Below are 19,135 nucleotides of genomic sequence, written 5' to 3'. Positions count from 1 at the left end.
ATCCATTACCACATTGCATCAAAATGGTGATTGCATATCACATACGAATGTGCAAGCATTCGTTCACCACATGTGGTCTTAAATCCTACAGATCACAATTAAAGGAAACTTAAATACGGCCTTCACTTTTTTTTTATTACATTTCACTAGTCTGAACGTTTCACCCAGATTAGCACATGAAATAAGAGTTTTAACTCGCCAGGACCCGATTAATTTGAACTCTTTATCCCTTTTTGGTCCGTAGAACTCGGTTACAACTTGAACTTTTGCTCATCCAGTTCCAAAAAAATAAAAAAAATATATTCTGCTAAGTCTCAGTTTCTTTATAAAAATGGTATTTCAATCCACTATGCGTTAACAAGGCTTTTTTTCAGTAGCTGCGTCACATATTATAAATCAACTAAACAGTCTGCTTCTCGCCACTCAGTGACGCACACATTGAGAATAGCTATTGAAAGTGCCATAGTTATTGGCGATTCTATTACATGGAATGTGAAAATAGAGACACCAGCCACCATAGTCACCATTGAGCGCCTGACATCAAAGCGCATTTAAAAGTGCTGGCTAATGCTAATCGTAAATTCTCTAAGATTATTATTCACGTCGGTACTAATGATGTTCGACTTCGCCAGTCAGAGATCACTAAAATTAACATTAAAGAGGTGTGTGAACTCGCAAGTACGATGGCAGCTAAAGTTTTTTAGTTCTGGCCCCCTCCCCATTAAGCGGAGTGATGAGATACTTAGCAGACTATCATCACTCAATGGCTGGTTGTCTAAATTGTGTCCGCAGAATAGCATAGGGTTCATAGACAATTGGAAAAGCTTTTGGGGCAGACCTGTCCTGTTAAAAAGAGATGGTATTCATCCCTCCTGGGATGGTGCCACTCTTCTCTCTAGTAATTTGGCACATAGTCTTAGAGCTGAACCTTGACTAATTGGAGCCCAGGTCAGGAAGCAGACGGACTGGCTTAACCAACCGTCTGCTAGCTGTCTCACGTCACAGAAGTCAGATAAATCCCAACACATAGAGACTCTTTCACCTAGATATTATTAAATAGATACTGTGTCTATTCCCAGAATTAGTAAATACAAAAAAACTCTCAAACCCATTTAAGGGGAAAAATGTAAATGATGTTCAACAAATAAACAACAGATATAATACAGATGAACAAATGATAAAGCTCGGGTTGCTGAATATTCGATCCCTCAAAAGTGCTTATTGTTAATGAAGACTGTTATATGTTCAAAGATGAAAGTAAATAGTCCAATGCCGTGTTACAATGAGCACACTTGGGCCCTTAAAACAGAAGCCAGAAAAATGGAGCGCAGCTGGAAGAAAACAAAACTGGAGGTTTTTCGCATTTTGTGGAAAGAAAGCATGATTGCGTACATAAATACCTTAAAAACTGCTAGATCTGCTTATTTCTACTTATTTTGCTGTGTTTCGGCGCAGCGCCACCCACTGGTGCGGAGATACGGAAAATTGCTATTTTTGCTTATACCTTCTGAACGGTTTGTCCAAAAATCATAAATTTGGTCTCATTAAATGATATCCATTTTGGCTGTCGGCCATATTGAATTTTGTGCTAAAATGCTGTATTTTAAGAACACATGAACGGATGGTTACGAAACTTGGTATGGGTCATCAGCACGATACCCTGAAGGAGCTTGAGAAGTATCGGACCAGCGCCACCAATTGGTAAAATAATTTTTTCAAATGCTTATAACTTTGGGTGTGGTCAACTTATTTTCGCGGAAGTATCTTTTTTTTTTGTCTCCTGAATCATTGCCGAGTCCAATGATACCAAACATGCCAGCTTACACTTCAACCTTATGAACATTTCACCTTATAGCTTGTGCAGCGTTGTGATTTAGCGCTTAAAAAACATTTGCGAATATCTTCTAAACCATTAGTCCGATCGAGACAAAACTAGCGTAGGAAACACGAAATCCAAGTTAATTAACTAAATGTCACAGCCCAAATGTCAAAATTTTTATCGGAAGTGGCAAAAAAATCTAAAAGTTTTGTGGCAGCACCTTCTTGTGGTCAACTGTTATAATGAAATTTACAAAAATGCTAAAAACTTTTGATTAGACTAGCCTATTGTAACTAAACTGATCATTATAGATTTCATTGGGTCATGTAGAGAACATAGATACAAATTTTGCCATATTTGGTCATACTTCTTGTCTGCCAACTTGTTTTTTGTTAAAATCCTACTTTTTCAAACTCATCCTAGACTGTTTGTCGGATTTTCACCAAAATCGATTGGTATCATCTTCAGACCGTGCCGACAAATAGCTATGGGATTCGTGTTCATAGACAAAACTGTTTTTGTATACTGCAGCGATGAATTTGAGACATGATGCCAAAATTACTCTTGTAAAATATCTTAAAAATATATCTAAATTACGGCACATGCTTTCAATGCAAAATGCTGAACAGTTAGTTAATGTGTTCATGACCTCAAGGCTAGATTATTGTAATGCTCTACTAGGTGGTTGCCCTGCTCGCTTAATAAATAAACTCCAGCTGGTCCAAAACGCAGCAGTTAGAGTTCTTACTAGAACCAAAAAGTATGACCATATAAGCCCAGTTCTGTCAACACTGCACTGGCTTCCTATTAAACATCTTATACATTTTAAAATACTTAAATTACTTAAAAAGCACTAAATGGCTTAGCTCCCCAGTACTTGAGAAAGCTCTTAACATATTATACTCCATCACGTCTATTGCGATCTAAAAACTCTGGCCAGTTGGTAATAACTAGAATATCAAAATGAACTGCAGGCGGTCAATCCTTTTCCTATTTAGCACCTAAACTGTGGAACAGTCTTCCTAGCATTATTCGGGAAGCAGACACACTCTCTCAGTTTAAAACTAGACTAAAAACACATCTCTTTACTATGGCATACACATAGAACATTATCCATTTATATTATTCAAATCAATTAAATGATTGTTTTAGGCTGCATTAACTAGGTCAGCCGGAACCGGGAACACTTCCCATAACACCTGATGTACCCATTACATCGTCAGAAGAATGACATCTACGCTAATGTTAGTCTCTCTGTTTTATCCCGAGGTTTACTACAGTCAGCCGGATCCGGGCCGGATCCAGATTAGATGCACCCAGACATGACCAACGCATGAACCTGAAGTGTCTGCAGAGACCGTGTCAATTAGACTCCCCCTGAAATTACCTCGACACGGCATCCTCAATTAACCCGTCTCCGACGTGATGACTCCGAACGTTCAAATATTCCTATTTAATAATTGTTTAATCGATATGTCATCTGACAGTCGCGGTAGCATATGCTAGTGTTGTTTCCACCAGTGCAAGCACATCTCTTCACAGATCACATATCACATAGTTTCTTTTAATTAATTAATGTCTATTTACATTAAATCTGTAACATTTAATCCACGGAAGAGGCAAATTGCTGAACCCAAGTGCAGTTCTTTATTCCAAATTATAAAACAAATGGCATCGGATACAGACCCAGGCGCAACAAGGACGGGCCTGGGAGCGTGGGTGGACCTGGACCCTGTGGCATGGGCGGACCTAGACCCTGTGGCATGGGCGGACCTGGGGTGTGGGTGGACCTAGACCCTGAGGCGTGGGCGGACCGGGACCCTGAGGCGTGGGCGGACCTGGACCCTGAGGCGTGGGCGGACCTGGACCCTGAGGCGTGGGCAGACCAGGACCCTGAGGCGTGGGCAGACCTGGACCCTGAGGCGTGGGCGGACCTGGACCCTGAGGCGTGGGAGGACCTGGACCCTGAGGCGTGGGCGGACCTGGACCCTGAGGCATGGGAGGACCTGGACCATGAGGCGTGGGCGGACCTGGACCCTGAGGCATGGGAGGACCAGGACCATGAGGCGTGGGATGACCTGGACCATGAGGCGTGGGATGCCATGGCGGGTCAGGAGCTGTGGGCGGCCATGGCGGATCAGGTAGTTCAAGGGGCCATGGCGGTAACAACGGTTCAGGGGGCCACAGAGGCGTGGCCTTCGTGGCCTCAATGTACCCCTTGCCCCTCCAAAAAAAAATGATTGGGCAGGACTATGGGGTTGTGGACTGGAGCGGGCTCGTGGGCTGGAGCCTGGACGTGGGCTGGGCTCACTGGTGTGGAGGGTACTGTGGGACAGTTGAGCTCCTCATCCACCGTTCCCACAGTAAAGAAAGAGCCACTAAGCAGCAGGGCATGGTCAATGTCCTGTTCCAAAGACCAGTGGATTTTCCCTCCCGGCAGCTGGGAGCAAACCGGTCCATTCAGTCCAAATCTAAAAATGTCCTTTAGAGCCACGTTGTTAAAATCCACGCAATGACAAAGTTCACAGAATTCCTGGACGTAGTCCTCAGTGGAATGCTGTCCTTGACGGAGGCGAAGCAATAAGGCAACTGCTGGGTTCATGGTTGGCGGTCTGATATTCTGTAACATTTAATCCACTGAAGAGGCAAGTTGCTGAACCCAAGTGCAGTTCTTTTTTCCAAATTATAAAACATACATCAAAATCCAAAACATAAAACAAAAGACTTGGCTATACAAAAACAAGGACTCGACTTGACATAAAACTCACCAACATAGGGTTACAACATTCAATATCAGACAAAGACACATGGCAAACATGAGGGCTTAGGCCCTGTCCACACGAACACAGGTATTTTCAAAACCGCAGCTTTTTCTACACGGTTTGGCTGTTCATCCACACGCAAACGCAGTATCCGGTCACTGAAACCGGACTTTTTTGAAAACTCCGGCCAGGGTGAAGATTTTTAGAAACTCTGGTTACAGCGTTGTCGTGTAGATGGTGAAACCGGAGATTTCGGCTTGTTAAGTCGAAGTGTGTGCCGTTCTCTCCTTTGTTTGACGTAAGATTGTGCGCTATTATCTCTTTTATTTACATGAGTGGAGTCTATGCAATGGCGGACGTAGCTTTTAATAACTCTGCTAACAGCGCTTATCACATGTATACAGATACATGCACAGTTATCTCGTTGTATTGTAGAACAGAGGCGCCAGAATTCAATAATACAAAATAGTAAGGCAAGTGTGTGAAGCTATTACAGTCCACTTGTGCCCTGCCCCTGTCTATATACAGTTACCTGTCACTGAGTCCAGTACAGGGACTTGTAGAAGGGTTTCACTGAGCCCATGGCATCCCTCAGTGCATCAGTGCCGTGGATGGGACCCATGTGGAAATCAGGCATCCAATCATAGTGTGGTTTTGCGATTTCATGTGGACAGAGATTTTTTTTTTAAACCGTGCTTGTGTGGACGCGATTGTTTTTTAAAACGGAGGAGGAAAAACTCTGGTTATAAAAATACCCATGTATGTGTGGACTAGGCCTTAAATACACAGAAACTAATGACAAGACAAGGGACTCCTGTGAACACTGATTAAACAATGAACCAATGACATGACACAAGAACACATGAGGGCATGGGAGTCACATGACAACCAGGAAACCTGACAGAACATGACAAACTGAGAAACATGACATTGAACATGATAAACTAAAAACATGAAACATGAACATGAACCGACACCACTAAATGTTAATATTTATTCATCATACTGTTGAACTTGACAGTATTTTATCTCTTGTTATTTCATAGGGAGCTTCAAAGAAGATTTATCAGTAACAGAGTATTACCCTGTGTTTATCAGTATCCAATTATGTTTGTTGGGTAAAAAAGAAAAACAAAATAAGTCAAAATGAATTGACCCCCAAAAGTTTCTATAGATATCGCGATATATCGATATCGTGATTTTTTTTGGCCAGAATAACCGTGGTGTGAAAAATCTAATATCGTGACAGCCCTACATTTACATTTATGCATTTGGCAGACACCAGGGGTGGAGACTTGAGCAACATGGAGTAAAGTGCCTTGCTCAAAGACACACTGGTGGTGACCGCTGGGATCGAACCAGCAACCTTCTGCGTATCAGTACCATGGTTAACCCACTGGACCGCCATTTCACAGTAATAAGTACATCAGGTGTTATTAGGTGTTCCCGGTTCGGCAGACCTAGTTAATGCAGCCTAAAACAATCATTAAACTGATTTGAATAATATAAATTGATAATGTTCTTGTTACAGTACAGAAGGGACAGAGACAATGGAATGCAGGTAACTGGTATTTATTGAACTACCAGAAGAGCAAATGGCAGTGCAGGTGAGTGAACGTGGAATTGCCGGGAGACTGATGTGGATGATTGAGTAATATTGTCCTTATTCCTTGCAGATGCAGCGGGCTGGAGACAGAACGGAACGGAGAAGACACAGGAGAACTCACACGAGACGAGGGACAACGAAGGAGACTTGGAATCACACTGGAGACAGGTAAGTAGCTTGAGGAGTCCTAGAGGTGAGCATACAGGTAAGAACTTGTTGCTAACGAGACCGGACTAAGACAATGGCCCTGTCCCAAATGGCACACTTCATGTGCACTTTCGGTCTTGTGGACTTACAATGGCCGCTGCGTGCGCGTGTCCATTAAGTCCACGAGACCGCAGGGTGTCCCGTTTGTCATTTTAGGTCTCAGAAGGGTGCTCGCGAGCGCCCCCTTTGCGGTCGATATGCCCCCTCGATGCACATTTCTGCCGAGCCCGCACTGGTGCAGGTTCCGCAGCGGACTTCTTCCTGGCAGTCAAAGCGGCATTACGTCATGAAAGTGCGAACTCAGAGGAAGACCGTGAGGGTTTAGGGTGCCATCTGGGACAGGCCTGTGTGAGGGAGTGTCTTTTGTGCAGCTGGTGATTACTGTGCTGATGGGGTGCAGGTGTGTGTGATCAGTATTCGGGTGAAGAAGTGTGCTGTGATTGGGTGACAGTGGAGCCTGGCGTGTCTGTGACAGTTCTAGGTGTGTGCCATAGTAAAGAGATGTGTTTTTAGTCTAGATTTAAACTGACAGAGTGTGTCTGCTTCCCGAACAATACTAGGAAGACTGTTCCAGAGTTTAGGTGCTAAATAGGAAAAAGATTGACTGCGTGCAGTTGATTTTGATATTCTAGGTATTATCAACTGGCTAGAATTTTGAGACCGCAATAGACGTGATGGAGTATAATGCATTAAGAGCTCGCTCAAGTACTGGTGAGCTAAACCATTTAGTGCTTTGTAAGTCATTAGCAACATTTAAAAATGTATACAATGTTTAAAAGGGAGCCAGTGCAGTGTTGACAGAACCGGGCTAATATGTTCATACTTCCTGGTCCTAGTAAGAACTCGAGCTGCTGTGCTTTGGACCAGCTGGAGTTTGTTTATAAAGCGAGCAGGGCAACCACCTAGCAGAGCATTACAATAATCTAGCCTTGAGGTCATGAACGCATGAACAAACTGTTCGGCATTTTGCATTGAAAGCATGTGCCGTAATTTAAATATATTTTTAAGATGGAAGAATGCAGTTTTACAGATGCAAGAAACGTGGCTGTTACAGTTGGTGTGTTGGTCTGTGTCCGTGTCTTCTTTGTTTGGTCCCTCCCTTGTTTTTCTTGCCGTTTTTACTCTGGAGCGCGTGCGCATCGATTTGCTTGATTTCACCGCCTACGCGTTCTTGTTTATGTTATGCAACCTCTCCTCTCTTTTGAGTCAATATTTTCCATGAGAGGTTGTAACATGGCTTTCAAATGAAAGATTGGTATCAAAGAGCACACCCAGGTTCCTGACTGACGACGAGGACTTGACAGAGCAGCCATTAAGTATTAAGGTGCTGATCCACTTGTCCGTGCGACACTTCTGTCGCGCCACACTCCACTTTATTCCTATGGGTGACGTCAAGCGACTTTAACACGCCCGCAAAGCATTCCGGGAAGGTGGCGCTGCATTTGAACAAATGCCGCGCGTCAAAAAAGCTGGCCGAAGCTCAACTTTATGCAAATGAATCCGTTTAACGCGACGCGACTATCCAATAGAAGTAGAGCACATGGAGACGGAGGGAAGTCTCTCGCCGGTCCTTTGTTTTTCATTCCCCGCTGGCTCAAACGCACGCCCATAGCAGTAAACTTGAGGAACGCCCATCAACATACACATGAGGGGAAGCGTCACAACACCACGCTTCAGTCGTGCCGCGGAAGTGGATCTGTATCGTTAGGCCGGTTTCACACTGCATGCATTAGCAGGGGGTAAACAGCACATATTTTTTTCAGCACCCATGTTAACAGATTAGAGCATTCACACCGCACGCAGAGGCGGCGCGGCAGCGCGTAGCAGGAGCAGGGCAGAAGCAGCAGTGCCGCGATCGTTTCGGCGCCAAGTCTATTTTTGCCGTGCTGCTCACGCTGAATTAAAGCCACAGTGGATTGTTCTTGATCAAAACTGACCTGATTAACATTGAAAATAACAAATTTCACCATGAAATCATGTAGTGAAGTGTCCCGTGTGTTTCACGATCACCATATGACATCCAGCGCTGCAAAAATGTTTAATAAAATTCACGACAACACAACACTGCCAGAAGTTTTTGCCCAAACTTCAAATGCCTGTTTAAATGATTAAAACTAGAAGCATATCTTCACTTTAATGTTACATTTATCATGTGAACTACTTATATACAACATGTTATATGCATGTGTGTATGAGACGGGGGGGGGGCACGGTCGCGTTTGCAGCAGATATATGCTGCCCATCATAAATCAAAGCACGAGACAGACAGGGGTCGGAGGAGAACACCGCAAAATGTGACATAATGGACAATATTCGTCTGTATTTGCAATACACGAGCCGCGGTTCAGCTGTGCGAGACAAACGCTGCCAGTGTGAATGCACAACGGGCGCACGCGGCTCCCGCTCTCCATACGCACCACTCCTGCCCTGCCAACGCACTGCTTGCGCGTGCGGTGTGAAGCTGGCATTAGACAGTATTCTAGGTTACTACATGTGGAGGTTTTTTGTCCAATAATTTAAAATTGTGAATTGGTAAGTTTCGTCAGGGCGCGAAGAAATATAGAGCTGAGTATCGTCAGCATAACAGTGAAAACTAACGGCATGTTTCCTAATGATATCTCCCGAGGGTAGCATGTACAGGGTGAAAAGCAATGGTCCTAGCACTGAGCCTTGCGGTACTCCATACTGAACTTGTGATCGGTATGACATCTCTTCATTTACTGCTGCAAACTGATAACGGTCAGATAAGTATGATTTAAACCATGCCAATGCAATTCCACTAATGCCAACATAATTTGAGAGTCTATTCAAAAGAATGTTGTGGTCGAGGGTATCAAATGCAGCGCTTAGATCGAGTAATACTTATAGAGATACAACCACGATCCGATGCAAATCATTTGTAACTGATGAGAGCAGTCTCAGTATTATGATATGGTCTAAATCCTGTCTGGAAATCCTCACAGATACCATTTCTTTCTAAAAAGGAGCATAATAATAATAATAATAATAATAATTTGTTACATTTATATAGCGCTTTTCTGGGTACTCAAAGCGCTTTTACATATAAAAGGGGGAAATCTCAACCACCACCAATGTGAAGCATCCACCTGGATGATGCGATGGCAGCCATATTGCGTCAGAACGCCCACCACACACCAGCTTTTTGGTGGAGAGGAGACAGAGCATAGTTGTGAGGACACTGCCTTTTCTAGTATTTTTGACAGAAAGGGTAAATTTGAAATTGGCCAGTAATTGACTAATTCTGTAGGATCAAGTTGTGTTTTTTTAACAAGAGATTTAATAATAGCCAGCTTAAAAGTTTTCGGTACATATCCTTATTGACAAGGATGAATTAATGATATTAAGAAGATGAACTATGACCTCTGCAAGCATCTCTTTTAGTAGCTTAGTCAGTATAGGGTCGAGCATACATGTTGTTGATTTAGATAATTTAACGAGTTTAGCCAATTCTTCTTCTCCTATAGCAGTGAATGAGTGGAATTTTTCCTCAGTGATACTACAATGCACTGTCTGATGCACTACTGTAGTAGATGGTTGCATAGTTATAATTTTTCCCTAATATTATCAATCTTGCACGTAAAGATGTTCATAAAGTCATTACTGCTGTGCTGTTTGCAAATGTCAAAAGTTGAAGCTTTATTTCTTGTGCATTTAGCCACTGTATCAAATAAATACCTAGGGTTGTGTTTGTTGTGTTGGTATTCCTTCTGTGGGCCCGACCTTTGTCCGGGCCCCGTCAGACTTTGACTAAGTTCTACTCTAATGCCTCAGGCCTTAGCACCTTAGGCTGGAGTCTCAGGGCAAGATTTTCAGCTTTAATAGCACGGCGTGACTGGACTGTGTTCCCATCTGCGTCTAGGGACGCAATACGAGTGAACCGTTTTCGAAAGGGAACATACTCGGTTACTAACGTAACCTCGTTCCCTGAGAATAACGAGAACGAGTGTTGAGTAGACGGCCGTGCTATTGGGCTTCATGACTAGCGATCATTGCTTCATTCAAATGAACCTGAATCCTATTGCGAAATGGGCTGCTTATATAGCCAGAAGCCCCGCCTATTTAGGTGGGCTCTGCTCTCTGTCGACGGGATGCCCCTCAATTGGTTCACGCAGATACGTTGCTTCGCATCGTTCGTGCAGTTCTCACATCCCAGCCAATCAGCGCGCGTATCGCTGTGTTGGCTGTGCAGCTGCACTGCGTTTTAAACAAAAGGCTTCAATATTTCAAGAAAAGGAGTTTTCCCATACGGTCTAGCGACGCAATATTCGTTCCCATCCATCCATCCATCTTCTTCCGCTTATCCGGGGCCGGGTCGCGGGGGCAGCAGTCTAAGCCGAGATGCCCAGACTTCCCTCTCCCTAGACACTTCCTCTAGCTCTTCCGGGGGGACACCGAGGCGTTCCAAGGCCAGCCGGGAGACATAGTCCCTCCAGCGTGTCCTCGGTCTTCCCCGGGGCCTCCTCCCGGTTGGACATGCCCGAAACACCTTCCCGGGAAGGCGTTCAGGAGGCATCCGGAACAGATGCCCGAGCCACCTCAGCTGTCCCCTCTCGATGTGGAGGAGCAGCGGCTCTACTCCGAGTTCCTCCCGAGTGACTGAGCTCCTCACCCTATCTCTAAGGGAGCGCCCAGCCACCCTGCGGAGAAAGCTCATTTCGGCCGCCTGTATCCGGGATCTTGTCCTTTCGGTCATGACCCAAAGCTCATGACCATAGGTGAGAGTAGGAACGTAGATTGACCGGTAAATCGAGAGCTTCGCCTTACGGCTTAGCTCTTTCTTCACCACGACAGACCGGTACATCGACCGCATTACTGCAGAAGCTGCACCGATCCGTCTGTCAATCTCCTGCACCAATGCATGCTGAAGGTCCTGGTTAGAAGGGGCCAACACGACAACGTCATCCGCAAAGAGCAGAGACGAAACCGTGTGGTCCCCAAACCTGACACCCTCCGGCCCTTGGCTGCGCCTAGAAATTCTGTCCATAAAAATTATGAAAAGAACCGGCGACAAAGGGCAGCCCTGCCGGAGTCCAACATGCACCGGGAACAAGTCTGACTTACTGCCGGCAATGCGGACCAAACTCCTGCTTCGGTCATACAGGGACCGGACAGCCCTCAACAAAGGACCCCGGACCCCATATTCCCCCAGCACCCTCCACAGGATGCCGCGAGGGACACAGTCGAATGCCTTCTCCAAATCCACAAAACAAATGTGGACTGGTTGGGCAAACTCCCATGAACCCTCCAGCACCCTGTAGAGGGTATAGAGCTGGTCCAGTGTTCCGCGACCAGGACGAAAACCACACTGTTCCTCCTGAATCCGAGGTTCCACTATCGGCCGGATTCTCCTCTCCAGTACCCTGGCATAGACTTTCCCGGGGAGGCTGAGAAGTGTGATCCCCCTTTAGTTGGAACACACCCTCCGGTCCCCCTTCTTAAAAAGAGGGACCACCACCCCGGTCTGCCATCCCAGAGGCACTGTCCCCGACCGCCACGCGATGCTGCAGAGGCGTGTCAGCCAAGACAGCCCCACAACATCCAGAGACTTGAGGTACTCAGGGCGGATCTCATCCACCCCCGGTGCCTTGCCACCGAGGAGTTTCTTGACCACCTCGGTGACTTCAGCCCGGGTGATGGACGAGTCCTCCTCTGAGCCCCCAGCCTCTGCTTCCTCAATGGAAGACGTGACGGCGGGATTGAGGAGATCCTCGAAGTATTCCTTCCACCGTCCGACAACATCCCCAGTCAAGGTCAACAGCCGCCCATCGCCACTGTAAACAGCGTTGGTAGGGCACTGCTTCCCCCTCCTGAGGCGCCGGACGGTTTGCCAGAATCTCTTCGAGGCCAGCCGATAGTCTTTTTCCATGGCCTCACCGAACTCCTCCCAGGCCCGAGTTTTTGCCTCCATGACCACCCGGGCTGCAGTCCGTTTAGCCTGTCGGTACCTGTCAGCTGCCTCAGGAGTCCCACAAGCCAGCCAGGCCCGATAGGACTCCTTCTTCAGCTTGACGGCATCCCTTACTTCCGGTGTCCACCACCGGGTTCGGGGATTGCCGCCTCGACAGGCACCGGAGACCTTGCGTCCACAGCTCCGAGCAGCCGCTTTGACAATGGAGGTGGAGAACATGGTCCACTCGGACTCAATATCTCCAGCCTCCCTCGGGATCCGGTCGAAGCTCTGCCGGAGGCAGGAGTTGAAGATCTCTCTGACAGGAGACTCGGCCAAACGTTCCCAGCAGACCCTCACAGTACGTTTGGGTCTACTGAGTCTATCCAGCTTCCTCCCCCGCCATCGGATCCAACTCACCACCAGGTGGTGATCAGTTGACAGCTCCGCCCCTCTCTTCACCCGAGTGTCCAAGACATACGGCCGCAGATCAGATGAAACGACCACAAAGTCGATCATTGACCTACGACCTAGGGTGTCCTGGTGCCATGTGCACTGATGGACACCCTTATGCTTGAACATGGTGTTCGTTATGGACAAACTGTAACTAGCACAGAAGTCCAATAACTGAACACCACTCGGGTTCAGATCAGGGGGGCCGTTCCTCCCAATCACGCCCCTCCAGGTTTCACTGTCATTGCCCACGTGGGCGTTGAAGTCCCCCAGTAGAACGACGGAGTCCCCAGTCGGAGCACTTTCCAGCACCCCTCCCAGGGACACCAAGAAGGCCGGGTACTCCGCACTGCTGTTCGGCCCATAGGCACAAACGACAGTGAGAGACCTATCCCCGAGCCGAAGCCGCAGGGAAACGACCCTCTCGTTCACCGGGGTAAACTCCAACACATGGCAGCAGAGCTGGGGGGCTATAAGCAAACCCACACCAGCCCGCCGCCTCTCACCATGGGCAACTCCAGAGTGGTAAAGAGTCCATCCCCTCTCGAGGAGTGTGGTTCCAGAGCCCAAGCCATGCGTGGAGGTGATTCCGACTATCTCTAGTCGGAACCTCTCAACCTCACGCACAAGCTCAGGCTCTTTCCCCGCCAGCGAGGTGACATTCCATGTCCCAAGAGCCAGTTTCCGTGTCCAGGGATCGGGTCGTCTAGGCCCCCGCCTTCGACTGCTGCCCGATTCGCTTTGCACCGGCCCCTTACGGTCCCTCCCGTGAGTGGTGGGCCCACGGGAAGGTGTCCCCACGTCGCTCCTTCGGGCTGAGCCCGGCCGGACCCCGTGGGGGAAGGCCCGGCCACCAGGCGCTCGCATACGAGCCCCAACCCCAGGCCTGGCTCCAGGGTGGGGCCCCGGCTGCGCCATACCGGGCGACGTCACGGTCCTCCTTCTTTTTTTCATCATAAGGGGTTTGTGAATATTCGTTCCCGTTATTTTTTTAGGGAATTGAGGTAACATCAGTTACCATGCAATTACGCCCACTGAGTGGCAAAAAGACAAATTTTCAGCGGGAAAGAGCTTGTACAAATAGATTTGACAAGTAATCTGAGGCATTTTTTTTTACAAACTGCTGAAAGCTACAGAAAAGAGAAGCAAATGTATCGCCAAAGTTCACAGAAACACCTGGACTCCAGGCAGCGAATCATGAATTTGCAGTTATAATTTAGTCCAACCTTTAGTTTAAACTGAAAATAATTGTATTACTCACATTTTTGCATTTTCGACTATCAAATCGAGTCACATTGCAGTTCTTTTGCCACTCAGTCTGGCTGAAGTTGCGTGTTTCCGGCAGGAAAGTTACGTCAACGCATACCCTCTATAGACAGTGGAGCACAAAGCAGTAGAAACAAACAACAGGAAGCTATGTGCCCTCACAAAACACAACACAAGACCATGCAGTGTTTTTGGTACTCACTAACATTCTATGTCTGAAAAAGTCTGAATTTTCTTTTAAAAAACCGTTTCAAAATGCATTTGTTTCACAGAATGACTCTATGCTTTGTGCTGCTATTGGTGCCAGTGGTTCTTGCAGTTCTCATTTATCCAACAGAACACCAGAGGGATAGCATGAATTGGTTGCATGCACTAGCCTGAGGCCACCACATCAGCTGGATTTCATTTGAAATGGTATGATGACATTATAAATAACAGCGTTGTTCAGTCAATCAGACTGAATAAACCAAATTTTGATAAATTTTTAACTTTTTTAATTAATTATTTTCTCTATTTAGATTTACTTTTCTATTCTTTTTTTAAGGATTTGAATATGCATGGTCAATTTACTAATTTCATAAATTAATGAGAGTTGCGTATGAAAAGTTGAAAAGTATAACAGCCTATACAAAAGACGGACAACCACATGATGTTGTTCATAAAGCTTTGGCCTAAATTTAGAGCAAAATTAGCTTTTTACATTTGTGGGTTTGTGTCATGTGATCGGTTTAGATGACAGGGAAGGGGGAGAGACAGTGATCATTTTCTTCATTGCATTTAGAGGAGAAGACGGAATCACTAAAAGGCTCTCCTGTTTTATACGTTTATGTTTGTTTGTTTGTTTGTTTGTTTTGTTTTTGTGACACATAACTTTAATTAGCCTACTACTTTGGTGAGTTTGAAATCTCGACAACGCAGTTGCGATACAATCTAAATGATTACAAAATGTAAAGCACAAACTTTATGACTCTTAATGGTCGGTACAAGTCTAGGCGGTACCCAGTAAAGAGCGCAAGTTTGCGGACTTCGACTGTGCTGTGTGCAGCAGTAATATTAAAAGGTATTGCTTGTGTTCGTTTCTTATAGCTGTATTATCGTTTCAATTAAAATCTCTAAAATTAAAATATCTTATTTTGGATTTGCTGGAACTGGTCATTGTGACATATCCTACTGAATTGTCTTAATTGTTTTAATATTAAAGGTGCGCGGAAGAAAATAACATCTAACAGACTCAAAAGGACTGAATGAGGACGGACACTAACTGAAAGAGCATGAACGACTCGTCGCGCCATCACTTCAGCATGAAACACATGGACTACATGTATACTACTGACAATAACATCACTTTGAACAGCAGTGCAACTCTTGGTGACATGAATGCAACAGGGATCGCCCAAATCATGATCCCTCAGGAATTGTTTCTAATGCTTGGCTTGATCAGTTTGGTGGAAAACATTTTGGTGGTGGTGGCCATCATCAAGAACAGGAATCTCCACTCGCCCATGTATTATTTCATCTGCTGTCTCGCGGTGTCGGACATGCTGGTGAGCGTAAGTAATGTGGTAGAGACGCTATTCATGTTATTGACGGAGCATGGGCTGCTGCTCGTCACTGCAAAGATGTTACAGCACTTAGACAATGTGATCGACATAATGATCTGCAGTTCTGTCGTGTCTTCGTTGTCGTTCCTGTGCACTATTGCGGCGGACCGCTATATCACCATCTTTTACGCACTCCGGTACCACAGCATCATGACCACGCAGCGCGCCGTGGCCATCATCGCGGTGGTGTGGCTCACCAGCATCACCTCTAGCTCTTTATTTATCGTTTATTACACTGATAACGCGGTCATCGCCTGTCTAATCACGTTTTTTGGCGTGACATTGGTGTTCACGGCGGTTTTGTACCTACACATGTTCATCCTGGCGCACGTCCACTCCAGACGCATCATGGCCCTCCATAAGAGCCGCCGGCAAGCAACTAGCATGAAGGGAGCCATCACTCTGACCATACTGCTCGGGGTTTTCATCATCTGCTGGGGGCCGTTTTTCCTCCACCTCATCCTTATACTCACCTGTCCCACAAACCCATATTGCAAGTGTTATTTCAGCCATTTCAACCTGTTTCTGATTCTTATCATATGCAACTCGCTTATAGACCCCCTCATTTATGCGTATCGCAGTCAGGAGCTGCGCAAGACGCTCAAAGAAATAATTTTTTGTTCGTGGTGCTTTACAATGTGATATATTTTGGAGGGGTTTTTTTTTGGGGGGGGGGGGGGTCCTCATGACTCCCTCTCTACAGAAAAAACACCTGGATACTGCTGAAAGAGGAATAGAAAACTTTTAGATTTTTTTTTTTTTATATAAAATACATAACAATTTGAACAATTCTATTTTTGATTTTCTAAAACAATGCGTAATGGGACAGTTCAAAAAACCCCAAAATAAATGCATCATTCATTAGAAAAAAAGTGGTGAAATTCCATTAAGACAGCATCTCTATCAAAGAATAAAAACTTTGTATAAAGGACAGTTTCATCTTCAGAAGCTTCAATTTATTGCTGGGAGAGATATGAAGTGTTTAGTTTAAGGGCACACAGTAGGATATGGAATCAACTCACCCACCTTTATCCCTAATACCACCCCATGAGTGTCTTCATGCGTGATGCCTTGAATACATTTTTGTGGTTCTCAAACCTTTTAAAAACAAAGAACCCCATTATAATGATTTTCCAACTTTTATTTCATGTGTGCATTTTAACAAACATATGAAATGAAACATCTTTTCAAAATGAAACAACTTGTCATTCGCAAATGGGGAAAAAGCATGTTTGTTTGACTGATTTGAACCATTTATTTTGAGTAAGGTATAAATCTTTAGAACACTTATATTTATATATCAATATTCAAAATATTATAACGAGCAGATATTACACATAACCCCTAGTTAGTAATTGTAGCACCCAGTTTAGGAACCACTTCTATATACACTCTTATAGACATCACTTAGTAATCTGGAGAACGAAAGCAAAAAAAAAAAAACCCCGCAATTTCCATGATTTGAACTATGCTCATGCCGCATCTAAATATTGGCCAAACTAACTACATCATAATTTTTAAAAGATGACCTGATGAGTATTTGAACTTCTCCAAAGCGCTTATCCTCTGCAGGGTCACCGGCAGAATTAGAAATGACTACAAAAATTCTAATTAAAGTGAAGACATAAATCGTTCATTCAGAAATGAATGTATTCTTCAGGAGTTTTTGTTTTTCCTGTTATTATAAATTATAATTGGGCAACTCCAATAAAAACAGAAACAGTGTACCTAACCTGTATGTTTCTGCATTTTATACAGTGCTGCTGTTTTCAGAATAGTAACAAACATTCACCACAATAATATTAAGTCTGAATTCTTTTGAACAGAAGTATATGATGAAATCTTGTCAAGCAGCTTTTTAAACGTGGTCTTCCACTCTTTCACATCAGACTTTTATCACTTTTTACCCCATTAGATAATCTATTGACTTGTTTTTTTACTTTCTTTTCCTATTTGGTGTAATTTAAGCTCATCACAAGCTTTTTCACGTGTTTGAGATATGGCTGGGGGCAAGAGAAATCCTTTGAGTGATGGCAGCCAGGGCCACATGCCATTTCATTAAGCCACTAAATCTTCTGCCCCTCACAGAAAACCATGGTTTTCTTGTTGTAACATACTTACACAGAATCCAAATGCTTAAAATAAAAAATAAAATAAAAAAACACAAAGACTATGTATAAAAAAATATTTTTGTTACAATTTAATACAATTTTTACCAAACAGCATAACCTTTGTCAGATAACAGACAGACTGGTGCTTTTACTTTACGGAGAGCTCGACTACACTGTGTTAATAAAGCAAAACTTTGTACAGAACATTCTAACTCAGGATCTATAACCACCAGAATGTGGTTATATACCAATAGACCAGAACAATAAGGTATGAAGATATTAAGATGTTATTAACAATAACATCACTATTTTTTGTAACAATGTGTATTGTGAAATTATAACTTTACATGCACACAATTCCAGAATCAAGTTGCTTTAATCACCAGTATTTGGGTTAAATAAAAGTGAGAACATGGTATGTACTATTTTCAAAGGTCAGAAGCTAGATCGGATAAATGCAATAAAACTGTTAATATTAAAGTTGCACTACATTTTTGGTTAGTGTATAATCTGTGTTCAAAACTGTGTTCATGCCTTAATTCAATTTTAAGATGTCGGTTCAGATGTCATTTAAGATGTCGTTATGTCATGTCTGTAAAAAATAAAAATAAGTCCTGCTACTGTACTGCTGTAGTTGCGTATAATGTGACCTTGTCAGCTGCATTTAACATGGACAGTTCTAAATGGCAACCCTCTTTGACCTCTAGTGAATCATCCATTGTCAAAGCAATGAAACTTCAAATTCATATACTCGCATATGGCTCATATACAGTGTCATGAAAAAGTATGTGAACCGCTTGCAGAATCTGTGAAAATGGGAACAATTTTAACTAAATAAGAGGGATCATACAAAATGCATGTTATTTTTTATTTAGTACTGTCCTGGATAAGATATTTTACATAAAAAATGTTTACATATAGTCCATAAGACAAAAAAATAGCGTTTCCTTCTGGAGCATCAGTGAATGTTTGCTTTTTTAAGTAGTTGTGTTTGAGTCCCTCAATTGTCCTCAGTGTGAAAAGATGGATCTTAAAATCATACAGTCATTGCTGGAGAGGGTTCAAATATGAAAAAGAGGCTGGAAAACTGAAGAATGTGCAGGACCTGGAGGATTTTTCAGTTTAACTGCAGTTTAACTGCTCAGGACAAACAAGGGACTCGTGAACAACCATCACAAAACAAAAAAACAACCGTGGATCATCCAGGGAACGACACACAGCACTGAGAATCAATGGTTCATAAACTTTTTATCAGGGTTATTTTAATGAATTTAAAAAAAAAATTGTCTTGTGGACTATATATGTAAATAAAATTATGTAAAAATATCTTATTCAGGACAGTACTTAATAAAAAATAACATGCATTTTGTATGATCCCTCTTATTTAGTTAAAATTATTCCC

The 19,135-nt window shown here is 44.0% G+C and overlaps 1 protein-coding gene across 1 annotated transcript; it reads left to right on the top strand.

The window, feature by feature from the left end:
• The first annotated feature begins 14,778 nt into the window (after positions 1–14,778).
• Positions 14,779–18,357, top strand: mc1r (melanocortin 1 receptor). Its single transcript, XM_079824850.1, has 2 exons — positions 14,779–15,081; positions 15,223–18,357. Exon 2 carries the CDS (start codon positions 15,293–15,295, stop codon positions 16,262–16,264), a length of 972 nt encoding a protein of 323 aa, XP_079680976.1. The 5' UTR covers positions 14,779–15,081; positions 15,223–15,292; the 3' UTR covers positions 16,265–18,357.
• Positions 18,358–19,135: the final 778 nt, after the last annotated feature.

Source organism: Gobio gobio (genome assembly GCF_949357685.1).
Source record: "Gobio gobio genome assembly, chromosome: 9".
Lineage (NCBI taxonomy): Eukaryota > Metazoa > Chordata > Actinopteri > Cypriniformes > Gobionidae > Gobio > Gobio gobio.
The sequence above is the reverse complement of the archived record's forward strand: the minus strand, read 5'-3'. Positions and strand labels throughout refer to the sequence as shown.

What these genes read in the sequence shown, in the direction of transcription:
- mc1r (XM_079824850.1), top strand. Translation starts at nt 15,293, where the DNA reads ATGAACGACTCGTCGCGCCATCACTTCAGCATGAAACACATGGACTAC.